We start from the raw sequence: 26,985 nt of genomic DNA on the forward strand, positions 1-26,985 counted from the left end.
GGTCCACTGTCGGGTGCCTATGGCAGACAGAGCACTCGCCGCACACGAGTGAAGAGGAAGAGATAGGAAAGATGAGGCACGCAAAAAAACTCCCAAGCATTTCCCCGAGGGTGAACATGGTTAAGTGCGCATACACGGGGTGATGCTATGAAGGGTATTTATTAATTCGTACTATTATATTTATTAATCACACTATGGTGCCTTTATGGTGTAATGGTTCCTGGGAATCGCAATTTGATCACACGGGGGAGTTTACGTTAACTCACTGGCGAATGCCAACGGATTTTAACTTTACTCCCCCTCACGACCCGCTCTCCACGGGAGACTGAGAGAAAAGGTGGGCGCGCTAGAGAGAGGGGTGCGCGCGCAGCTGCAGCGAGCGAGGAGAGCGGAGGAGCGAGCGAAGGGGGAGGGTGTATAAGGCGCGTTACTGACACCGATATCAGCGTCGCGTCCGTGGCTTATTCGGTAGAGCGTCGCGCTGCGGCCCGCCAAGTCCTCTTTCTTTTAAAGATAGAGAGAAGACTGCGGACGCCGCCGACGGCGGTGGATGGTTTGTGGTCGCTTATAAAGTGTATTCACACTTAAAAAGTCCGAGGAGGGGGTAGCTACGCGGTGTCAAGAGATAGCGGACGGCGGGCCGATTGGCGAGGGTGACTGCTGACGTCAAAATAAGCGTTAGACGTCGGAGATGACGGGCGACACAACCGTTCAGCACGGAATCCACCAAGCGAGATTTTAAACAGAGAGGGCGTGCGGCAGTCGCCTAAAGACCGCACGTTCGAAACGCGTTTGCGCTGCATTGAAGTAGGTGGCAAGTCAAGTCAAGCAGCGTTTCTGAATACAGGGGTTATTCTCCTGGACCGCGAGCAAGTCCAGGTCTTCTTCTCGCATCAAGCGTTTCAACTGGCACTGTTTGCGACGCGCTCCTATAGACCACGTACATTCAGCGTACCAATGCGTAAAGGCGCAGTCATGCTAGCCATGTTGATGACAAGGATGAAACTACGATACTGCGCTTACCGCGTCTCGCATACCGTTCGGTGAGAAAACCGGGGTCTTACGCGTCTCGATCCTGTCCCCGAAACGGCCACGAACATTGCGCGTGCTTTGTTTGCGGCGCTGTTTGCGGGTGCCATGCCGTACAGTTGCACCTATAATGATTGTGATCAGAATACAAATGGCCATGCTTTTAAATGCGAAGCATTTCTTAGCGAGCTTCGGCGACTTTGAGCGTATCTATCTATCTATCTATCTATCTATCTATCTATCTATCTATCTATCTATCTATCTATCTATCTATCTATCTATCTATCTATCTATCTATCTATCTATCTATCTACCTATCTACCTATCTATCTACCTATCTATCTACCTATCTATCTATCTATCTATCTATCTATCTATCTATCTATCTATCTACATCACCACCAACCGACCCTGGTTTTTCCCAAATCCAGTTTTCACTTTATTTGCATTCAGAACAACGAAGTCGGGAACGTCACTCGCACGCCTCATTTAAGAAGAAACGTTCAGACAGTGAAGTCCACCTCACAGCCAAAACTCACCTCGTAGAAAGGCTTGAGGCCCAAAGCATTCATCCTCAGGATGTCGCGGTCAATCGCCGTCGCGTCGAGCCAAGGCACATCGCTGAAGATACCAAAGCCGTAGAGCAGTATATATCGCTGTACTATTCGTGCCTCCTTGTCGAACCCCGGTTTGTAGATAGTGGTCTTCGAAGGAAACATCTGGCGGTTGTTAAGGTTGACGCTGAACAAGTACTTTTGGCCCTGCCTTGGCAGGTATGAGTACCCATTTCCTGAAAAAAATAGAAACAAAAAAAAAATCAAAGCATATTCGCGGAGCGAATGATGATCAGTGGGTGAAGCTTCTGAGGGATTTATCGGTAAACCGTGAATCGTCCGTCCGTCTGTCTGTCCCTCCGTCTGTCTGTCCATCCATCCATCTGCACACTTCGCCCCACTTATCATTCAGTCCGTGGATATGCTGGGAAAACCACTAACGCCATCTTGTTTTATTGCGATAGCAATTATGTGGACACTCTCGTCTTGATTTTGCCGCCGACTTCGCCGTCACTCACCATATATATATATATATATATATATATATATATATATATATATATATATATATATATATATATATATATATATACGCAAAAAAGAAAAAGAAAAATAATGCAGGAAAGCACTCCGGCACGTGGAATCGAACGTGGGACTCTAAAGAGGGGAGTGCGAGACGGTAACCACTGAGCCACCGAACAGCTTTTTTTTCTCATTGCCTTCATGACTAAAGGTCAAGTTAATCTGAAAATCACACATCACACGCGTTTCACGTGCATTCACGCATCAAACAAAGATATCACATTTCCAACGCAGTCTGTAGTCTTATACACATCTCGCACTTTCATAACAGCTTCCACGAAACACTCATGAACAGATGGGACTCTTACATCACAGTATCTGTACGATAACATGCTACGCCAAACCGAATGAAGACCAAGTAAGAAAATAACGTCCAAATCTTTCACTCAACTCTCACAATGCAAAAAGAAAAACGGCTTCCACGTGGAGTAAGAGGTAAATCTTTTTTTTTAAACTCCTCTGTAAAACGTCCCAAATGAAAATGGCATTCTTGCAATCAATATATACGTGTTCAATGGTTTCAGGTTTCTTACACAAAAGACAGACAGCTGCGGCCCCATGGGGCATACATCCCTCTCTCTTCAAGCCACGTTTTCACTGCAAGGTTCACGTATGAAGCTTGAAAAAGAAAGTTTTAACATTGGGTGGTATCCCCATCTTTTTCACTTGCCTTAGTACGTCTTGCCTATATAATTTTTCATACACTGAAAGGTAAAAAGGCACAGGAAAGGCATTTTGAATTAGGTATTTCATAAAGCGCTTTCTTTTCTTTTTAGTTAGGTAATCCATCAAAAACCTTGCCCTTAAAGGGGAAGTCCGGCGTTTTTCGCGATATTCTGCGATTTCAATAAAATTTTGAACATGTGTTTGCGTTGGTACCGTGTTGATATGTGCCAAATTATACAACCGTAAGTCATTCAGTTTTCTAGAAAACAATTTTTAAGATTGGTAGCTGATTTCGGAATCACACTTGTAAACGCGGGCCACCATGTGTGTGAGACGTAAGGGCCTACTCTTTTTCGAAAGTCCCGCCTTTACGAGCAGATGGATGCAGCATGGAGTTTCTTAATATACACTAGAGGGAACTCTGGCGCTAGTGTCCATGGGAGCTGCAACACACGGCGCTTCATCGAGCATGGGAATGATGGGTAGTACACACATTTGTCTAATATTCGTACTTGTGGCCTGCTTCTGGCTCCGTGTGTGTTCGTGTGGTTTGAAGTTGTTTTTTCACAAAACAGATATTAGGAAATGTTCAGCGGTTGCGCTTCAGCATCTTATTTTCTTAGACTGACCTTTCGAAATTGGGTCATGGAGTTCAAAAGGGTTAAATCTTTATCTCAAAACAAAACCGAAACACAGCAATAAACGAAGCCGCAAGTACGATTCGCCGTCCGCAAGTACGAAGACTAGGCAAATGTGTGTACTACCCATCATTCCCATGGTCGCTGAACGATCGCAGCGCCAGAGTGCCCTTTAGTTAATTTTGGGAAACTCTATGGGATGCAGCGCGCGCTTTCTTTTACGAGGCAACGACAACTAGTTCAGTTTTGTCAGCTGCATACAGCGCGTTAGTCGTCGTTGACGTCGGGTCTTGCAATATTGAGCAACAGGGAAATTGATTCGAGGCATGTGAGACGTTTCACGCGCCGGTGGGTCGAGAGCAAAAAGCGACGCTTCCGCACTCAGATAGCAGCTGCAATCGTCGTTGAACTTGTCGCTGATTCGTTCAGACGACCTATCACAGCTTGCTTCCGCGTCGGATGACATCACCAACTTGCTTTTCGCGCTATGTTTACACCCTGGCCAGCCGTGGTTGGGTGTAGTGGATCTCGTGACGTCATCGCGACGGATTCTTGTGACGTCATTGGATACCCACCATGAACGAAGAAGCAGCTGCCGGTATTGGTTTCAGTTTTGACTCGCCGTTTCTTGCCTAATTAAAATTTTCGACGAGTGCCGTGGCAAAATGAACCACGCTAGCTATTACAGGACTGTGAATACTATCTAAAAGCAGCATTATGTCAGTATAGTCAAAAATGCACCGGAGTTCCCTTTAAAAAGCGATATAAGAACAAAACTTCGCGCAAGAACGGTGACAAGTTGTGTCGTCCTCCCCTGTCTGAAGATACAAAGAAGTCAGGCATATGGTGTACCAATGTTGTTTAAAATAAAGAACTAAAAGAGCGTCTTTCTGGTTTCTTAATAGCATGAAACGCGAGGTTACTTGGTTAAGAAATAGATGGCCCAAGCCCCGCTGCGGTGGTCTAATGGCTAAGGTACTGGGCTGCTGACCCGCAGGTCGCGGGATCGAATCCCGGCTGTGGTGCTGCATTTCCGATGGAGGCAGAAATGTTTTAGGCCCGTGTGCTCAGATTTGGGTGCACGTTAACGAACTCCTGGTGGTCGAAATTTCCGGTGCCCTCCACTACGGCGTCTCTCATAACCATATGGTGATTTTGGGACGTTAAACTACACGTATCAATCAATCAAATAGACGGCTCAAAGACAGTCCTCTTTCTTATCACGCCGAAACAAGTTCGTTCTATATGTGCGCTCCCATGAGGAGCTCCAGGTGAACGTGGCGAATATCCTGTGGAGTTTATGGATGCTTTTATGCGTACAACTAAGTGCTTGTAAACGGTGCATGGTTTTAGCAGCCAGAAACACGTTATGTACAGCTGACCGAGAGAAAATGGATAAGTCACGACCACCTCATCCTTCGGCTATCGTGCGTAGTTCCCCCAACTTTTCAAGCCAAAACGCTTCACTGTCTTTAAACCTCCCTAGGTAACGACTAGGTGTCGTGAGCCATTGAATATTTCCTAAGAAAGTGGGCGTAAGGTTCCAATTACCATGCCATAAACCAACGCTTTTTTTCTTTGTTAATTAAACTTCCACTCTTGTCGCAAAACCTTTCAGTGATTTCTAATAACGAAGTGACACTCTCTCTATCAACAGCGAAAAAAAGCAATATTGTCTGTGTATGCCAAAACATGCACTTCACATGACTGTAGCCTGAAAACATTGATCCCTGGGTTATGAATCACTTTCTGACAGAGTGGTTCTGAACATAGAGCAAATGGTAAAGGACTTAAAGGACACCCGTGGCGCACGGAGGAAAGTGCTTCTATGTGCTGTGAGAGTTCTCCATTCACAATTGAATTTGTGGTTGAACTTCTGTGCGCCAGTCTAATACCTTTACTTATGATCGTACCGAGACCAACGTACTCAGCTAGCGTGAAGAGTATATTGTGTGGAACCATGTCGAAAGCCTTGTCTAGAACAATTTGCAACATGGATACTTTCAGAAGTGCAGCGTGACAATACTTCAGAATACTCCTGGCGACATGGATATCCGTGAATATGCTCCTGCGCTTGATGACGTAAGTCTGATGCGGTCAGACCAACTTGTGTATAACTCCTTGCAACCTCCTAGCCAGCACTTTCATGAACACTTTGTTAAGACGTTTATTGGCGGACAATCGGCTATGATTCACGACAGCGACAGTCAATGCGGGGGCCGACTCTCTGCACGAGCTGCTCCTCTTCTTATGAAAAGGGCGACCCACTAGAAGGCGCTGGAGAGGATGACCCACTGTTCGATGAGGTCGATGAGTTCGAAGATGAGTTCGATGAGTTCAATCAAGTAGTTTACAGAAGAAGTGCGTTCAACGACACGGTAGGGGCAATAGTTTTGAAGATAGGCCAGTTGCAGTGGTATAGGGATCGAGAGCCAGACAAGCGCTTCAGGGAGGAACGTTGGCGCGAAGGGCTGGCGTCAGCGCGAATGCTTTTTTGCCGCTCTTGATCATGCGTAGTAAATGTCTTTGCAAGCTCTCGACACTCTTCAGCAAGCTTGGATCTAGCAGAAAAAGGCGCCCACTCGGACGGATCTGGCTTGTGCGGAAGTATATTGTTGATGGTGTGCGACGGGTGCCTTCCATAAATTAAAAAGAAAGGTTATGAACCAGTAGTGCTCCGAGGGGCGGTATTATATGCGTAGGTGATGAAGGGTAAAATGACATTCCAATTTGTGTGATCGGCGGCGACGTACTTGGAGAGCATGTCGCCGAGCGTATGGTTGAAGTGTTCGGTGAGGCCATTTTTCTGCGGGTGGTACGCAGCAGTTTTGCGGTGAACGACGTTGCACTCTTTGAGAATGGCTTCAACGACTTCAGACAGGAAGACGCGGCCTCGATCACTGAGCAGTTCCTGAGGTGGACCGTGTCGCAGAATGAATCGTTGGAGCAGGAAGGCGGCCACATTGCTCGCTGTAGCCGCGGGTTTTGGCGTATCGCGTGAGGTGGTCCACAGCGACAATGGCCCAGAGGTTACCAGCCGACGTCAGTGGAAGTGGCCTATACAAATCGAAGCCAACGCGCCTAAACGGCCTGGCAGTGCAAGGTAGAGGTTGCAGACCTACCGGCGACAGGTGCGTTGAAGCTTTGCGGCGCTGACCATCTATGCAGGAGCGAACGAATTTCTGCACGTAGCGGTACATGCCATTCCAAAAGTACCGTTGGCGAATGCGGTGGGAAGTCTTCGATACCCCGGGGTGCGCACATTGCGGATCAGAATAAAATAATTCGCATATGTCAGAGTGTAGACTGCGAGGTATGACTAGTAGCCACTGGCGGTCATTACCGTTGTAATTGCGTAGGTGGAGGAGGTCATCGCGAACAGCGAAATGGTGGGCTTGACGACGCAACGCGCGAGTGGATGGAGTGAATGGATCAGCCAGCAAGTCTATCAGTGAGGCAATCCATTGATCCTTGCGCTGTTCAGTAGCAATGGTATGAATGCTAATGGAAGAAATGTTAAGGTGAGACGCTGAGGTGTGGGCATAGTCGTCAGGTAAGGGAGAGCGCTACAGGGCGTCGGCGTCAGAATGTTGCCTTCCGTTGCGGTACAGCACGCGGATGTCATCGCCTTGCAGGCGAAGTACCCGCCGGGCGAGACGGCCTGAGGGATCTTTCAATGAGGACAACCAGCATAGTGCGTGATGGTCGGTGACGACATCAAATGGTGACCAAACAAATAAGGTCGGAACTTTGTAAGGGCCCAGACGATTGCCAGACATTCTTTCTCAGTGACGGTGTAATTAGTCTCGGCTTTTGTAAGCGTACGGCTTGCATACGCCACGACATATTCCGGGAACCCTGGTTTGCGCTGCGCAAGGACAGCGCCGAGACCTACACCACTGGCGTCCGTGTGTACCTCTGTAGGGGCAGTAGGGTCGTAATGGCGGAGTATGGGAGGCGACGTCAACAAACGACGGAGCGTTGTGAATGCGTCGTCACACTGTGATGACCACGAATGGAGAGGCCCGTTACTACCGAGGAGCTTTGTCAGCGGCGATACGATAGACGCGAAGTTTCGGATGAAGCGCCGTAAGTAGGAAGCCATTCCTACGAAACTGCGCAGTTCCTTGACGGATGTCGGCTTGGGGAACTCGGTCACGGCTCGAAGCTTGGCTGGATCATGGAAAATTCCGTCGTTGGACACGACGTAGCCGAGTATTGTCAGCTGCCGCGCTGCAAATCGGCACTTCTTTAGGTTCAGTTGCAGACTGGCGTCACTCAGACACGTTAAAACATGCCGCAGGCGTTAAAGACGCGTGGAGAAGTCCGGAGAGAAAACTACGACGTCATCGAGGTAGCACACCTCTTCGGGGGAGTGTCTGACCAGTTCTCCAGGACCAAATAAAGTTAATTTCACTCCACTTCATCGAGGTAGCACAGGCACGTGTGCCATTTCAGGTGACGCAGAACAGTATCCGTCGTGCGCTCAAAGGTGGCGGGCGCATTGCACAGCCCAAACGGCATGACATTGAATTTCTACAAGCCGTCGGGGGTGACAAAACCGGTCTTCAGTCGAGCGTCCTCAGCCATAGGTACTTGCCAGCACCCTGAGCGCAAATCGAGGGATGAAAAGAATTCTGCTCCTTGCAGGCTGTCAATCGCGTCATCTACCCGCGAAAGTGGGTACACGTCCTTACGAGTGATCTTGTTGAGCCGTCGGTAGTCCACACAGAACCGCGTAGAACCGTCCTTCTTCGCGACGATAACGACAGGAGACGTCCAGGGGCTGCTAGAGGGTCGAATAACATCGCGGCGAAGCATGTCATCGACTTGCTCGTTGATTACACGGCGTTCTGTGGGAGATACGCGATATGGACGTTGTCGCAGCGGTGGCTGTGCGCCTGTGTCGATGCGATGCGTAACGGCGGATGTGCGGCCGAGAGAAGGTTGAGCGACATCGAAAGAAGAGCGGAATTCTTCCAACAGGCCCAGAAGCTGGGAACGCTGGCCCGGCGTAAGGTTGTTGGGAATTGAGGGACCGAATACATCATCGGATGATGAAGCAGATGTAGAGACAGTACTAAGCGTACTGGAACTTGAGCAGTGCATGTCATCGGGTTGATCCATAACTTGTGCGTCTTCGATGGGTTCCACGGTGGTGGTGGTGGTGGTGGTGGTGGTACGCTGCCGAGACATTTCCCTCGCACCAACGTAACGCTGTACGGGGATGAGTTCAGAACAAAAAAAATGGCAGATCCCACGTACAGTGGGAATCGATGATATGCGAAGCACGAAGAAGAAAGGTTGATATGTCACTTTAAAATCAGCACAACGTTACGAGGTAGAGGTAAACGATGACGTACACGACTTCTGTGTCATGACTATCATGTTTGGATGTGTCGTTTACCTTCGTCATCTATTCAAGTCACGTGATACCGAATTGAGTGTATGTGGAGCAAGCGAAATGGCCGTGAGCGCGCTATTAGCGTGGTATGTGTCATGTTCTTACATGACACGCTTGTCAGGATTATCATGTTTGCACCAGTCATGTATTTTGTCATCCATTTACATTACGTAACACCAAGTATGGCTTATGTGGAGCTAGCAAAACGGCCGCCAGCGCATCATGAAGGGCCCAATATACTCCAGTGTAGCTTTGACACGCGCGCACGCTGGGCACAGCGACGCTACGTTAGCGAAACGCGAGAACTCTATAGTCTGACGCCACGCGCGGCCAGCGTCCGTTGGCACGGCCCGACGGCAACCAGCGCAAAATTCGCACCGATGCGTTACCCAGACAACACTGCGTCTCCCTCTTTTCGTGACGGAAGGACGCCAGACGTGCTGAAACGCGCATGCGTCAAAGCAACGCAGCGCGGCGCATGCCTGCGAGTATATGGCAAAACCGGCACCTGGCGTCGCAACGCGGGCGTGACGCGACGAAGTGATTTTTACGTAATAATTCAGAGGAGCTCTGCATCAATAATCTTTAGCACTGCAGTGCTTCCCATTTTGTCTCTTGTCATTTTGTAAATGAAGTTATTCATCGCACCTGAATGATTAACTGTTTTCTGTACGTTCCTTGCTATATATCATTGAATAACAACTTTAGCAGCATATTTCGCAACGATTTCGGGAAAAAACCTGAAACTCGATAAAACTCGAACATACTTTTCCACTACCCTGCCATGAAGGAAACGTAGTTCTCTATACAGAGGCATGGACTTCGAGCTGACAATAGTGAGTGGTTTCTGCTACCTGCTCCTTTTGACGTCTATAGTAGCTGCCGCGAGCAAAACTATACATGATGCGAACGTAAAGCGTGTTTCCTTATAACAGAAAAAAATGGCAAATCCCACGTACAGTAAGAATCAATGATATGCGAAGCACGAATGAGGAAGGTTAATATGTCAGTTTAAAATTAGAACAACGTTACGAGGCAGAGGTAAATTATGCCGGACGTAAGTTCCCTGTCATAATTATTATGTTTGGACCTGTCATTTACCTTCATCATCTATTCACGCCATCTGATACCAAATTTGGTATATGTGGAGCTAGCGAAACGGCCGCGAGCGTGCTATGAGCGTAGCATGTAGTGATGTTTTATATGACACGCGTATCGTGATTATCATGTTCGGACGTGTCCTTTAACTTCGCCGTCTATTGACGCCATGCAATACCAATTTGGTATATGTGAAGCTAGAGAAACGACCGCGAGCGCATCATGAGCGTGGCATGTAGTCATGTTGTTACATGACACGCATCTCATGATTATCATGTTTGCACCAGTCACATACCTCCGTCGTCCATTCACGTCCCGTAATACCAAACTTGGAATGTGTGAAGCTAGCGAAACGGCGGGGAGAGCATCATGAAGGGCCCATAATACTGCGACGTAACGTTGACGAGCGCACGCTGGGCGCAGCGACGCTACGCTAGCAAAACGCGAACGCTCTATAGCCTGACGCCAGACGCGACCAGCGTCTGTCAGCGCAGTCCGGTAGCAACCGGTGCGACATGCTGCATTTCGCACCGACCACGTTACCCAGAATGCACCGCGTCTGCCTAGCTTCGTGACGAAGGGACGCCGGGCGTGCTCAAACGCGCATGCGTCAAAGCAACGCAGTGCGGCGCGTGCCTGCGAGTATACGCCAGACAGATCGGCGCCTGCGGCGTGGCATCGCCGGCATGACGCGACAAAACGAACGCTGAAGCACACGCGCACCGGGTCACGTCTAAGTGTATCGGCGCCATGAGTGTGGCATGTAGTCATGTTCTTACATGACACGCATCTCGTAATTATTATGTTTGCACCAGTCCCACACCTTCGTCATCCATTCACATGACGTAATACCAAATTTGGCATATATGAATCTAGCGAAACGGCCCCGAGCGCATCATGAGTGCGACATGTAGTCATGCTGTTACATGACACGCATGTCATGATTATCATGTTTGGACATGCTATTTACATATATCGTCCATTCACGTCGCTTAATACAGTTTGGTATATGTGAAGCTATCAACACGGCCGCGAACGCATCACGAGCGTAGCATGTAGTCATGTTGTCACATGACACGCATAACATGATTATCATGCTTGCACCTTTCACACCCCTTTGTCGTCCATTCACGTCTCGTAATACCAAATTTGGTGAATGTGAAGCTAGCGAAACGGCTGCGAGGGCATCATGAGTGTGGCTTGTAGTCATAATGTTCCATGACACGCATCTCATGATTATGAGAAACTTTTAACCACTTCAATATGCCGCCCATAAAAAACGCCTATGGCAAACGTTATGTATATATATTGCCCTTTATGTGTTTAGTCACGATGACCCCCAGGCAACGCTGGAGTACTTAAGACTTACTCTCGCCTTTGTCTAAGATACTACTGGCGCGGCATGTATCGGCACGTTCGCCAGTACGTTCGGTCATGCACCACGTGTCAACGACGCAAGACGCCTTCTCACAGCACTGCTGGCCCTTTGCAACCCTTAACCTGCCCAGCGAGACCATTCGACCGCGTCGGAATTGATATTTATGGTCCTCTACCCAACTCTCTTCGAAGCAACCGGTGGATTATCGTCGCAGTCGATCATTTGACACGCTACGCTGAAACATCTGCGCTGCCTGCTACCACTGCGAAAGACGTTGCGTCGTTTCTTCTTCACCATCTCATTTTGCGACATGGTGCACCTCGTGAATTACTGAGTGACCGTGGACGCGTGTTTCTCTCGAACGCCGTCGACGAGCTGCTCAAGGCATGTCACACTGTCCATCGGAAATCCTCGGCATACCATCCTCAAACCAATGGCATGACGGAACGCTTTAACCGTCCCCTTGGAGATATGCTTGCCATGTACGCCTCTGACGACCACACTAACTGGGACCAAGTGCTCCCTTTTGTCACGTACGCGTACAACTCTGCGCCACAAACAACCATTGGCTTTTCTCCTTTCTTCCTCCTGTACGAACGTGAGCCATCATGCTCCATGGACACCATTCTCCCTTACAGGCCTGATGTTTCCGAAGCGACGCCTGTTTCCGAAGCAGCTGCTTATGCCGAAGAGTGACGTCAACTCGCTCGCTCATTTACCGCACAAGACCAATGGCGCCAGAAAACTGACCACGATTCCTCTGCATCTACTATACACTATAACCCAGGAATGCTGGTTTGGCTCTGGGTCCCGTCTACACCTCCCGGTCTTTCCCCGAAGCGTTCGCCGAAATACCATGGCCCCTACCGTCTGGTGCGGCAAACATCTCCTGTCAACTATGAAGTTGAGCCCATTGATCCACCTTCCGACCAACGCTGCCGTGGGCGTGAAACAGTACACGTATCACGCCTCAAACCTTGCTATGACCCCCTTGTCGTGTCCTTTCCCTAGGTCGCCAGGTTGGCTCCTTTCTGCGCTTGGAGTAATTTTACCGAAGCATAGTGGCGCCAGCTCTGTGCCAGCGTGAAAGAAGACGTTGACGTCTGTGTGTGGCTCGTGCTTGCCGGGTTCCTGCCTGTACCAGCTTGTTGCGGCTAACGTTTCTCGAATAATAACCTGTGTTTTTGCGCAACCTTGCTCGTTGCAGCCGCCGAGGAGCCTTTGACGCCATCCCTGAACGGTGGTGGCAGTGGCGGCAGGTGAACAGCTGCCAAGGAGGCCTTGACGCCGTCCTGAAGCGGCGCTTATCGCAGGTGTCCTGGATGACGGAGCCGAGACGTAAGCCTTCTTCTTCGTCGGCTGCGCCATTGTGATGAGCGAGACAGAGAACAAGATACAACACCCGATCCTGGGCCAGCTGTTCTTATTCTTCTGTACTTCGTCTTCCTCCTCCTTGCTCTAGCTATCCAGGCGCCGAAGCGCCAGCGTCTTTCTTGGTCATGACAATATATATATATATATATATATATATATATATATATATATATATATATATATATATATATATATATATATATATATATATATATATATATATATATATATATACGGGGACACAATGAAAAGGCATGCATCACCAAACGTAAACAGCTCCTACTGAACCTGCATATATATATATATATATATATATATATATATATATATATATATATATATATATATATATATATATATATATATATATATATATCCTGCTCACGGCTGGTTATTTTTTCATCCACTTTTCTTTCTTCTTTCTTCTTATTTACATTCCATTGGTTCTAATAACTTCCCCTGTACATTCCTTGGCATTACTGTCTGTTAGATCTCATTAATATTGTGTTAAAACACGGAAAAACGAGCTCCTAGGTATACACTTCTTTCCCTTATATATGTATATATATATATATATATATATATATATATATATATATATATATATATATATGTGTGTGTGTGTGTGTGTGTGTGTGTGTGTGTGTGACGCTAGATGCGGTGGCACCTGGACCACGACGTGTCTCCTTTTTGTAGCGTCACACACACACACACACACACACACACGCACGCACATATATATATATATATATATATATATATATATATATATATATATATATATATATATATATATATATATATATATATATATATATATATATATAAGGGAAAGAAGTGTATACCTAAGGGCTCGTTTCTCCGTGTTTTAACACAATATTAATGAGATCTAACAGGCAGTAATGCCAAGGAATGTACAGTGGAAGTTATTAAAACAAATGGAATGTAAATAAGAAGAAAGAAAAGTGTATGAAAAAATAACCTGCCCACGGCTGGTTATTTTTTCATCCACTTTTCTTTCTTCTTATTTACATTCCATTGGTTTTAATAACTATATATATATATATATATATATATATATATATATATATATATATATATATATTCAGGTTCAGTAGGAGCTGTTTACGTTTGGTGATGCATGCCTTTTCATTGTGTCCCCGTTTGTGGCAAAAGTTACAGGTAGCTGTGTTGAATCGGTACACCTGGGGATGCATCTCGTGGCACCACCCACAGCACTGTGTTTTTTTTTTCTTGGATTCACCATAGTTGAGCAAAGGCTTGACTGCCGACTAGTGTGATGTGACCGATACGACGCCACATCAAATGTCCATCTGCAGGTGAGTGGCTCTCTCCATTCGTTGGGCGATGTCATATGTCTCAGTGATAGTGAGACTCATCCCCGCGGACAGGCGTTGTTGTAGACCTTCGTCGTGCCGTCCACATACATAACGGTCACGCACCATTAAGTGCAATGGAATCATAGTAGTATCAGCAGTTGTGGCAGTCGATCCTCCTTCATGCGCAGTAGCTGAAGGTGTCGAAGCCGACGTCCCGAAATTGCAGTCAGCATCCAACTTTTTGACAGCTGCTACGTAGTCGCTCAGTTTTAGCCTTCCAGTTGGTCTCGCCGTTGGTATGGGGCTTGGTTGTAGACATTCGATAGCCTTGGTTCATAGTGCTTTTGTAGCGCAGCTACAATGTTGTCGGTTGCTGGAGTGCGTGGCTGATTGAGGGCACAGACCACGTCGTATGTCTTCCCCCGCACATCCTTAGCAGGTTGGCTTCCTTCATCGCTTAATGAGTGATGGTGTTTGCTTCGAAGTAAGACTGTAGGAGTCCAAACCACAATGGCCTTGGTGAGTCATTGCATTCGGGTAGCCAATTTTGGAGCCCTTGCGTTGCCACGACTTGCAAATAAACTGTCAAAAGCGTTGCGTAGCGCAGGTCCAAATCTATTTCTTCACCGCTACTGTTAAGTCCGGAGTTGTCGTCGGCCTAAAGACGTACGCGCGAGGTGCAGTGGTCCAAAAAGCATAGACTTTCTGGATGGGTTATAACTTATTTCTTCCTAGTCGGACGTAGCAGCCGAACTGCCGTGACAAACGAGTCGAGACTCAGTTGTAACGAGCGGGGGAGATGGGCAGCAGTTGTCAACCTGACGCCTGCAGGCACGGGGATCCGCTTAGACGGTCAGCGTCAGCTCTATTCTCCACTGCACAAGTCCCTCAGCAACGAACAAGCCACTCTGTGGCGTCAGCTACAGACTCACATTTTTCCTTCTCTCATTCTATCACACTATCACCCCTTTTTCATAACACCAGCGTGTATTCCCTGCCCTGAATCTCATGCTTCTGCTTTACACATGCTTTCTCACTGCCCGGCTGATCCTCCCACACAGGCCCTAGAACGTCTTGTTGGGACTCCGGGTCCTGCCGGTCTCGTTTTTGGTAGCTGGCCCCGTAGCAGGATCCATCGTCTGACAATTCAGTGAGAAGAAGCGCCCGAACGAACGACAGAGATTTATTTACATGTTGAGAAGTGATCAACTGATCCAAAGAGAGAAGAGAGAGATATATACAAAACGTCTTCGGCATTTTATAGCGCCGCGTTGCCAACACTGGGCGCATTGTCTGCATCGTCAGCCAATACGGTGGCCCCGGTACCTCGGCCACGAGGGAAGGGGAAACACACCTCACAACACATGGAGTGGCACAACCTAACACGATGCCCAAAAATGGTCATGGCGCCCCAAAAAATGCCCAAACATGGTCAAGAACGCACAGCAGATTCCGGAATTCTCCCGGCGAGAGGGAGGAGCCTAAATGGGGAGGTGGGGGTCGACGACACAGTCGGTCAAGAACCGGTTCTCCCAGCAACTCCTCTTGCTTGGTTCCCTAGGGCCAGTCGTAACAGTGTCTCGCGCGGGGGGGTAAAGATCTCGATGGGCTGAGGTTTGCAGCCACTGTACGGAGAGATCAGCGCCGGCAGTCGGTTTGGTGACGACCGTCTTTGATGAAGTAGAGGGCACCACCTGCTTCATTGTGGTCTCAACAGACATCACATACGCACATGAAAACACAACTACTCAGCCGGTGAGCGCCGGACAATTCCGCCAAACTACACCAGGCAATTTTCCCCTTTAATTGATATTAAAGGAAATACACAATTTATTCAAAATGTTACTCATACGTTAAGGTGACACAAAACAACACTGGAAGCACACCGAACCAGAAACCCTGGATAGCCGTGTCTTCAACGTTTTCAAACAAGTACACCTAAAAGAGTAAAAAAAAAACAATCACTAGCCCTTGTCTAGGTCAGGAAAAAAATGCCAGAGTTCTCGAGACATACTCTCGCGTCAGGGGCATCGACTTAAGCCATCAGCGTTGCCATGGAGTACACCCTTTTTGTAGCGTATTTCAAACGTATATTGTTGCAAAACGAGGCTCCAACGCAGCAGGCGGCCGTTCTTAGAGGACATGGTCTGTAGACAGGTGAGAGGACCATTTCAAACGTATATTGTTGCAAAACGAGGCTCCAACGCAGCAGGCGGCCGTTCTTAGAGGACATGGTCTGTAGACAGGTGAGAGGACAATGGTCCACTTCCACAATGAACTTGCTTCCGGCAATATAATAAGCCAGTTTCTGGACTGCCCAAACCAAGCACGCACATTCCTTTTCGCTAGCGCTGTAAACCTGCTCGCGAAGGGTGAGTTTCCGACTAACATAGAGGACGGGATGCGCTTCATCCCCCTCATCCCTTTGACTAAGAACTGCCCCCATGCCTCTATCACTAGCGTCGCATTGGACTATGAAAGGCCTCGAGTAGTCCGGTGAACTAAGCAAAGGTTGGCTCGACAAGGCCGCTTTCAAAACGCGGAAAGCCTTTTCTTTCTCCTCATCCCAGTCAACCATTTGGGGCTCGGTCTTGCGCAACGCGTCAGTAAGAGTGCTGGCAATGTCGGAATATCTAGGAATGTACTTACGATAGTAACCAGCTATTCCAAGAAAAGCCCGAATATCAGTTTTCGTTCGGGGCTGGGGAAAGTCTCGGATAGCTGCCACTTTCATTTCAGAGGGACGGCGATGCCCTCGACCGATAACATGCCCGAGATAGAGTACCTCTGCTTGTGCTAGCTGACACTTGGGCGCCTTTACCGTTAAACCTGCTTCGCGTAGGCGTGTCAGTACTGCTCTCAAATGCGCCAAGTGTTCTGGCCAGGACGAGGAAAACACGGCGACGTCGTCCAAGTAAGGCAATGCGAAGTCCTCTTGACCCCGTAAAACCTTATCCATTAAGTTTGAAAAACAGTAAGGCGCGTTCTTTAGGCCGAAACTCAACACTTTAGGGCGGAATGTCCCCAATGGTGAAGTGAATGCAGCATACCGGCTCGCCCTCTCGGTGAGTGGCACCTGCCAGTAACCTCTCACTAGGTCTAGCGTTGAGATAAATTCCGCGCTGCTTACCCTCTCGACGCGTTCCTCAATGTGGGGAATCGGGTATGTCTGATCCTTGGTGATGAGGTTTAACTTACGATAGTCTACGCAAGGACGCGGATCTTTGCCGGGTACCTCCACAAGAATTAACGGGGAAGTGTAATCACTTTCACACGGCTCAATCACGCGCAATTCCAGCATCCTGTTAACCTCTGCTTTTATTAGCTCAAGCCGGCGAGGTGACACCCGATACGTCTTAGATCTTCTTACCGGTTCCGACGAGGTAAGCTTTATGTCATGAGTGAGGACGGATGTCCGGCCTGGCTCGCTTACAAATCTGTCCTGAAACTCGGTCAAAAGACCACGCAATTCCTGCTTCTGCTTCATTGTCAGCTGTGACATTGATACTAAACCCTCAACTCTTTTCTCAATCGGGACTTCGTCCGATTCGGGAGCTAATTCAGGAATTTCTGCCGGAACCTCTTACGGAACATTTAAAGTCATGTTCACGATAGCTTCCCTCTCTTTATAGGGCTTGAGTAAGTTGCTATGATACACCTGGTGTACCTTACGACTTCCTGGTAATTTTACCACATAGTTGGTGTCAGACAATTTTCGAGTTATCTCGGCCGGGCCGACCCATTGCACTTCAAGCTTATTCTTTTGGGAGGGCCTCAACAACATGACCCTGTCTCCTACAGCAAAGTGTCACGCTTTAGCTGTTCGATCGTAGTAAAGCTTAGCCTTCTGCTGTGCTTTGGTCATCGCACTCTCGGTCAGGTCTTGGGCTTTTGTTAGACGATCCAATAAGGTGAGGACATATTCCACTATTACAGGATCATCACCCTGACCTTCCCACGACTCTCTCAGCATACGAAGAGGAGACCGCAGTCTGCGGCCGTAAACAAGTTCCGCTGGCCTAAACCCTGTTGTCTCATGTGGTGCAGTTCTTAGTACAAACATCGTTGCAGGTAAGCACATTTCCCAGTCAGTTTTTTGTTCAAAACATAAGGCTCTTAACAATCGCTTCATCACGGAGTGAAGCTTCTCTATCGAGTTCGACTGCGGATGGTAGACTGAACTATGCAATAATTTCACGCCACACCGCTCTAGAAAGGTTGTCGTTAAGGCACTCGTGAAAATGGTGCCCTGGTCTGATTGTATCTCGGCAGGAAAGCCTACCCGGGCAAACACGGACAGAAGTGCGTTCACTACTTCCACGGAACTTAGCTCTTTTAGCGGGACCGCCTCTGGAAATTTAGTAGCTGGGCAGATTAAGGTCAGGATGTGACGGTAGCCTGAAGTTGTCTTGGGAAAAGGACCTACTGTGTCAATTACCAACCGACGAAAGGGCTCCGTGATTACGGGTACCAGCTTCATTGGAAATTTCGCCTTATCTCCCGGCTTACCCACTCGCTGACACACATCGCAAGATTTTACAAACCTCTCTACATCTTTAAAGCATCCAGGCAAGTAGTATTCCTGTAAAAGACGATTTTTCGTCTTCTTTACGCCTAAGTGACCTGATCATGATCCTCCATCACCAAACTAAGCAAATCCTGACGATACGCCTGAGGTACGACTACCTGGTCAAACTCTACTCCTCGCCTATCTAGATATTTTCGATAGAGTATGCCGCTCCTCTCTTGGAATCTCACATTTCGTTTGGCGATTCCCTCTTTCGAACTGTCCTGGAATTGCTTAAGCGTGGGGTCCCCCTTTTGTTCGGTTATTAATGAAGCGGGGCTCACCTGCAGCAGCCGACTGAAATTATCCGAAGTTGGCATGACACACAACTCTTTTGTAGTTCCTAGTACCTGGAATGTGTCACCCTCTGTGCTATCCTCTGTACTACCTGGAATCGGCTTGGGAGCAACGGCATTTTCTCTTTGCTCGGTCAACGAGGCGTAATTGACCCCTTCCAATTCGGGAGGAGGTTCATCGTCGTCTTTAGGAATGGTTGCCTCCGTGACTACGGCTTCTGCAGCCTGTTCTCGCACAAGTCGATTTGTTACCGTGGTGTCCAACTCGCAACCAGGCCCGTTGTCGATTTTAGGCTTGTTTGCCTCAGTGAATGTTGCTCTCGCAGCCAGCGCACGTGCCTTCGATCTAGTCAGTGCCTGCACTATGCCTTCTTCCAACGTTAGACCTTTCTCCTTCAGCATTTGATCTGACTTATTTGAAAATAAGTAAGGATACTGAGGGGGTAGATATGGCGATACTGCGGCTTCCGTTTCCAACGTACCAAATGCGCCTTTAAGGACAACTTTAGCTACGGGAAGGCACTGACTGTTTGCTTCTACGGCTTGTCTAATCCAGGCACAGTCTCCTGAATACTGTCCGGACTGAACAAAGGACGGATGAACTACGTCCATAGTGGCTGCGGAGTCTCTCAGAACCCGACACAGCTTGCCGTTCACGGTAAGGTCGTACATATAGGGCTCTAACAACTTCATGATCTCGTCGGCTTCATTTATAGATAAAAAGGCCACCTTTTCTTTCGGGCAATGTTTCGCGAAGTGCCCTGTTTCGTGGCAATTGAAACAAGCCGCCGGTTTTTTCGCCTCAAATTTCCTTTTGCTTGCCTCTGCCGACGCCCCATGGTTAGATGCATTGTTTTCCTCACCCTTTTGTGCGAGACTTGTCGGTTGTTTTCTAAACGGCGCCTTATTCGCTAGTAGGAGTTTTTTCCTTTTTGGCTCGCTGTTTGCCCCGAGGGCGCGGCGCGTAACGAATTCTTCAGCGAGCTCTGCGGCTTTCGTTACGGTGTTCACGTCTGGTCTATCCTGCACCCAGAACCTCACCTTTTTTGGTAACCTTTGATAGAATTGTTCCAGACCGATACACTCGAGCACCTTGTCATAATTCCCATACGCCTTTGCCTCTTTGAGCCACTCCCCCATGTTGGCCATTAACTTGTAAGCAAACTCCGGGTATGAATCATTGTTCTCTTTTACGGCGTTGCGAAATTTTTGTCTGAAACCTTCCGCTGACAACCTGTATTTCTTGAGAAGGCTCGACTTTACCTCACTGTACTCGTCAGCCTCCTCTTTCGTGAGGCGCGCGATTACTTCTGAGGCCTTCCCCGGAAGTAGGGACAACAAGCGTTGAGGCCATGTATCCTGGCTGAAACCTTGCCTTTCACAAGTTCTCTCAAAGTTGACGAGGAACAGCCCAATGTCCTCCCCTAGCTTGTACGATCTCATAAGGTCTGTCATTTTGAACCTGACCCGCTCTGCGGTACCGGATGCCTCGCTGCCTCCTGCTCTACTATTATTGCTAATCTCTAGCTCGAGGCGCTTCATTTCAAGCTCGTGCTTTCGCATCTTATCTGTCTCGGCTTCTGCCGCTTTTCTTTAGGCCTCCGCCGCCTTTCCTTCGGCCTCGGCCGCCTTTCCTTCGGCCTCTGCCGCTTGCCTCTCCTGAATCTCCTCGACACATTCTGACAGCTCGTCATCCTCCGCCCCCAATGCGAGAATCGCCTCTATCACCTCTGGCTTTCTTTGAGAGTCCGACACCTCCAGATTCAACTCCCTTGCAAGTAGCAACAACATGGACTTTCGCAGGGATTTCAGATTCATGGCTGCCTCCAGTACCGCTGTCTCTGTTCCACAAAGATTCCTGTCCTGCAACTAATTAACCTTGACGGCAACGACAGCTCTAGGTTCCTGCCTTGCCTCAAGTTTTCCGTTAACTTAGTCTACAAATAAAGCTTCAAAAAGCTCTTATACGGAATCCTGCCCTGCCACTGTTAAACTTGACGCCACTGACAGAAAGAGCTTAACCAAGCTATCACACAATTTCTGCCTGACGCAAGTTACCTGTTAACCCAATGACCAAGACAGCCCCTCTCTACCAGCTTTTACTTAACACATAGAGTAAATGCCTGGTAAAATTTAACAGAGAAAGCCGGCACTCACCCAGTTCGCAGTCATGTCTCCGGCGTCGTGCCTCTCAGAAGTGCCGTTCGATTCCCTCTGGAAGTCGATGAACTCGTGTCATCCTTCTCCTGTCGTCCCGTTGTTGGACTTCGGGCTCACTCCGTCCAGTGGTCGCTTTCGGGGTTATCGGCATCCCGCCGCTGCCATCCAGTTGTTGGGACTCCGGGTCCTGCCGGTCTCGTTTTCGGTAGCTGGCCCCGTAGCAGGATCCATCGTCCGACAATTCAGTGAGAAGAAGCGCCCGAACGAACGACAGAGATTTATTTACATGTTGAGAAGTGATCAACTGATCCAAAGAGAGAAGAGAGAGAGAGATACAAAACGTCTTCGGCATTTTATAGCGCCGCGTTGCCAACACTGGGCGCATTGTCCGCATCGTCAGCCAATACGGTGTCCCCGGCACCTCGGCCACGAGGGAGGGGGAAACACACCTCACAACGCATGGAGTGGCACAACCTAACACGATGCCCAAAAATGGTCAGGGCGCCCTAAAAAATGCCCAAACATGGTCACGAACGCACAGCATATTCCGGAATTCTCCCGGCGAAAGGGAGGAGCCTGAATGGGGAGGTGGGAGTCGACGACACAGTCGGTCAAGAACCGGTTCTCCCCGCAACTCCTCTTGCTTGGTTCCCTAGGGCCGGTCGTAACAGTCTCAGTACCTGAGAGGACTGAGACCCTACTACGTTCAGAGGACCCGGTTGAGCAGACAATGGCTGTCGACCGGGCTGCTAGCGTCACAGAGCACCGCCAAATAACCTCTTGAACACAGCGGGATCGTGTGCGCGCCCAGGAGCCTGCGTTCTCCCAACTCCTCTGTTGAAATAAAGTTTTTCTCCTCCTCGGTGCTCGGCTACGTGTGTCAGTCGGGACATAACAGCAACGCAGTTTCGCAACCCTTATGATTTTTTACTCAAGCTCATAGGCATCTGCTGCACGCTGCTTATAACCTTAATTAAAATATTCCTCGTTATTTGAGCACAGTTATTCGCTAAGCTGCTCCGAAAGTTTCGTTAAATTTTCTTAAAAATGGCCAGTAAAGGAATTTTCGGTAATTTCAAAGCGCACTCAAAGCTCATATTGAGCGATCGTTTGTGCTAAGTAAGTATCGTTCTCCGACGAGCCACTTACTCTGGTACGAGCCGTCTGGAGACACCGGAATGTCGAGCACGAAGTAGTCGCAAAGGCCCGAACGAGGCATAATGCTCCCACTAATGATTCTCCTTTCGGCGGGGTCCGCCCCGTACAGTGCAGACATGAGTTGGCACACCAACACAGGACGCGCTGCAAAGAGATCGAGTACGCAGCAGCTATAGCGTTGTGGATTTTGTGAAAAGCACTCTCCAGACATTCAAGGGGCCCCTAAATCAACCTGACCATACAGTTTCCAAAAAATTAATTAGTGATCGTTCAGCGACCATGGGAATGATGGGAAGCACACGAATTTGCCTAGCCTTCGTGCTTTGCGGACTTCGAAGGCACTTGTGGTTTTCTTTATTGCCGTGAGTGCTGGTTTTGTTTCGATTAAAAAAAACGAACGATTGTGAACTTCGTAGCCCGATTGGAATCGGTGAGCCTAAGATGTTAAGGTGAGAAAGTTGAAAAGCCGAACATTTGATGATTGTTGTTTCGTGAAAAAGCAGCTCCAAGCCACGAGAAGCCAAACGGAGCCGAATGTACGAATGTTAGACAAATCCAAGTCCTACCCATCGTTTCTGTGCTCGCTGAAGCGCTATATGGTGCAGCTCCTATAGAAACTATAGCGCAGGAGTTCCCTCTAGTGTATTTAGAGCAAATTCTATGACACTAAGTTCGAAGGCGAAACAATGGTTTTCCTTTCGCACTTTCGCTGCCCTTCCAACAAACGCCATCTCCTCCTCACCCCTTATTTCTTCACAGAACGCGTCGAACGCCAGCACCAAGCGTCTCCTCCCCACCATTTATTTCTTCACAGAACGCGTGGAACGCCAGCACCAAGCGTCTCCTCCCCACCACTTATTTCTTCACAGAACGTGTGGAACGCCAGCACCAAGCGTCTCCTCCCCACCATTTATTTCTTCACAGAACGCGTGGAACGCCAGCACCAAGCGTCTCCTCCCCACCACTTATTTCTTCACAGAACGCGTGGAACGCCAGCACCAAGCGTTCAGATAGACGGGATTTCACGCCTGTCGTGTTCACGCTGTTATCTATTGCCTGCGCTGTTGCAAACGCTGAAAGCATAGGAAAATCAGTTTCTCACGCATGCCAATCGTGCAATACAAGGCAGAATGTGCATGCGACTGTTTGGTAGTACGGAACAATTCACACTGCAGATGTCTCTCTAATGTTGACCAATCAAGGGCCTATTTCGTCTTGATGTCACGTGAACGTTTTGCTGACAGCACGAATTGGTCCGCGAGAATGGGAAATACTGAGATATAATTAAGCGCTCATTTTTTTTTCAGAGACTGTTTAGGGGCCCTTTAAACCAAAATATCCAGTGATACCACAAGTTCCCAAATGATATCACGTGGCACAACGTCGATAAAACTTGCAAAAAAAAACTCGTCAAAAAAAACTCGCTAGATATCAAAAGGCACTTTGGAAAATAATAGGTTCACCTGTTGTCGTCTATAGGTTACCACAGGATCTACCCCACCCACCAGTTACTTCTCTATAATATAGAGCGCGCGCGCTCGCGCGCGCGCGCGCACGCACACACGCACACACACACACACACACACACACACACTAAATCACTCACGGTTGCGCTTGTGTGTATTGCATGTGACGTTAGCGAAGCTCACAAGTAAACCCACGAAGTAAAATTTACGAGGTACCTCGCACACTGTGTAAAGTACCTCGAGAAGTTCTCTCAAAACGACTGGAAGGGGAAAACCATCCGATGCGATAGTTTTACCGTACAATTTACAACATTTCAACGCCGGTTTGCTTTTTTGGTTTAGATTCTGCGAACTCTCGCAGCATCCGCAGCCTTCTCCATTCGAAAATCCCGAAACTTTCAAGGTCTCGTGGAATTGGTGCTTCAACGTCACCAGGATCAAATGAAGGCGCAACTAGCCCGGTCATGATATATTTGAGCTCCCTTATTTTAGTAGCGCCAACGCCGCAAATACGGAGTGAGTAAGCAGCTCGATCGGCAGGAGCCACGCTACAGATATCACGTAAGTGTTTTTTTTTTTTCATTTTCGTGCAAGTACTTTTTGGGCGAGAGACCGCTCTCACGAGGTAAGGTCTTTGTTTTAGCAACGCCAACGCTGCTTCGAATTTGAGAAGCCGGATACCTGCGCCACAGATACAAACCTGATCTGGTGATGTGCACCTTTACTGGGATCTTGAACCTCTTTTCCGGGCAGTCATCGATTGACCTCACTGTCGTAGTTTATCGACTCACGAATCGTTCGCCGCAAATTTTTTTTTTTTTCACACACGGGAAGTACGAACGGTGTGACGGGGTTTTATGACACGCTTTCAGCGCTTTCCCTTCTTTGTCCCCGACTAGCTCTCTGGAAGCTACAAAAGGAGTATCGACAAGGGGGAAGGAAGCTTAGTCACCTACGCAACATGACCTTTAGTGTGTGTCAAAGCGCGACTGCTCCCTCGCGTGTTGTTGTTTCACAATTTTAACAGATGTAGACAATTTGCCGTGGGACACCTGGGCGCCGCAATCTTGGGCTGTTATGTCGGTGTTTTCTTGTTCCTGTATACCACGATGTAAAATCATAAGGCTATGAAACCTCGCATGCACTAACTCAACCGTTTCGATGGGTATGCGTCTACTGTAACACTGCACGCATAGGGTTTTCCAAGAACTAGAGAGGACTCTGGCGCTGTGATCGTTCAGCGACCATGAGTATGATGTGTAGTACACGGGTTTACCTAGTCTTCGTGCTTGAGGGCTTCGAAAGCACTTGCGGCTTTGTTTATTGCTGTGTGTTGATTTTGTTTCGGAAGCAAGAACGAACGACGATAGTTATAGCACGAGAACGAAACGAAGACACAGATACAAGATATAAACCCATACGTAATAGCCATGGAGCCCGGCACATGGCGTCACCCTATGCATGGCAAAAAGTGCATCTGATTCGAAGGTCGCTCTTGGTCAAGTTACTTATCGGCCAATAGTAACGACCATCTGCATGGCAGAAAGTCTTCTGTATGACGGCCTTCCGAAGAGCTTGAGCACTCATGTGCGCAGACAGGGCACCTATGAATGTATCAACTTTGAGATACGCTTGTGAACGCTTTTTGCCGCGTACTCGGGTGTTCACAGCAGAGTTCTTCTTGTGGTATATCTTCTTCCGCCCAACACGAGGGATTGCTCAGAATCTTCTGAGAAAATGGGGGATCGAAAGAGGGGCGGGTGGTAGGGATGATCTCTCTTTCGCCTCCAAAGCCCATGGCACTACCACTACAGTGACTCCCGCTTTCCTCGTGTCACCGATTAGAACAAATGAGCGGCACCACTGTGGGCACAAATTGACATTTCTGCAGGAATGTGGTTCTTGTGGTGACAGTAAGTACTGAGAACAAAAACGCCTGGACACCCCTCTCCTTTCCTGTTATACTTTGACCCCCTCCCTCTACCTTCCTAAAATTCGTGGATGGATCTAACCCTGCCCTGAGCATGTCCGCCTACGCATATTCCGCCTACGGCGCAGGGCGCTTATCCCACAACACCAGCAGTTTCTGCAGAATAACCTTTTTTTTTTCCTTTTTTTTCAAGTCCGTGTTTTGAGACGTAATTCGTACGAACAACACCGAAAACGTGACGAGACACAATGCGAGGAAAAAGAAAATGTTTTTCGCCTTCCAGTTCTCTTAGACAAGTGCAAAAGTCTAGTCGTCTTATGCAAGTGCAAAAGAAGCCATGTGTTTTTTGTTGTTTTGTTTTTTAGCCCCGAGGCGAAAGAGCTTGAATGTGATTTCGTAGAGCACTTACTCTTCGGAGGGACATACGGTGTCGTTGACGTTGACGACGTTGTAGTCGCAGTCGTAGTCGTGGTCAGAGTCGTCGTAGTGGGAGTCAGGGTCATTGTCGTAGTCGTTGTTGGAGTCGGAGTGATTGTCGTAGCCGTAGTCGTGGTTGCTGCTGGGGTAGTGGTCAATGTCGGAGTCGTTGTCGTAGTCGTTGTAGGGGTCGTGGTCGGAGTCGTTGTCGGAGTCGTTGTCGGAGTCGTTGTCGGAGTCGTTGACGGAGTCCGTGTGATTCTCCGTGTCCTCGTCGTGCCTCTCGTCGGCATCGACACCGTAGTAGAAAGTGGAATCCCAGGCGCTCGGGTCGTTCCACCTAATTTTACGAAGATACGCGAAATAATGAATGACCGCAAACGTAAAAACAACAATCCGAGCGTTATCTTACAGGCCAACGCGCACGTCCGCTTTTCCGTGAACCCCCGCTGTTGTCCGACACTTCGACCAAATGTTGTGGCAAAGTACAAGGTTGTCTGCTCCGACCACAGCGTAGAGCGAGCCCGCTTCGGTGATACTAGGTTAAATCTTTCTCTACTGCTATTTCGAAGCGAATAACACGGAATATACCGTATTTGTTTCATATGTTAGCTCATTCATGAAAAATGTGCAGTAGTTAGCAAACCTGTAAGATATAAACAAGCATGAATGATTTGAGATTAAGAAATGCCGACTGAAAGCTGCGCGTACACATTCACACATACCTGCTTACAGTACTCACGCATTAAAATAAGAAAAAAAAATATAGTTTAGTAACGCACTTACATTCAAGTGCAGTGCTTGCAGTGCGTGTAACATATGTGTAATTGTGGCTCGAACAATTGCACCAAGGCCAACCTTGCCTTTAGTGGAAAAATTTGCAATGGCATGACGTGGTTATCATTAGGAGCCGGTAATAACAATGTTT

General features: G+C 48.2%; 1 protein-coding gene across 1 annotated transcript in view; it reads right to left on the reverse strand.

Annotated features, from left to right (window-relative positions):
- The window catches only part of LOC142772241 (uncharacterized), a 42,716-nt gene extending 16,558 nt beyond the window's left edge, over positions 1 to 26,158 (reverse strand). Inside the window, exons 1-3 of the mRNA XM_075874435.1 lie at positions 26,050 to 26,158; positions 22,236 to 22,388; positions 1,569 to 1,819 (exon numbers count right to left, since the gene is read on the reverse strand). Of these exons, the coding sequence (XP_075730550.1) occupies positions 1,569 to 1,819; positions 22,236 to 22,388; positions 26,050 to 26,143 (498 nt within the window). The 5' untranslated portion in view covers positions 26,144 to 26,158. The remainder of the gene's footprint in view (positions 1 to 1,568; positions 1,820 to 22,235; positions 22,389 to 26,049) is intronic.
- Positions 26,159 to 26,985: the final 827 nt, after the last annotated feature.

This window comes from Rhipicephalus microplus, chromosome 9 (assembly GCF_043290135.1).
Source record: "Rhipicephalus microplus isolate Deutch F79 chromosome 9, USDA_Rmic, whole genome shotgun sequence".
NCBI lineage: Eukaryota > Metazoa > Arthropoda > Arachnida > Ixodida > Ixodidae > Rhipicephalus > Rhipicephalus microplus.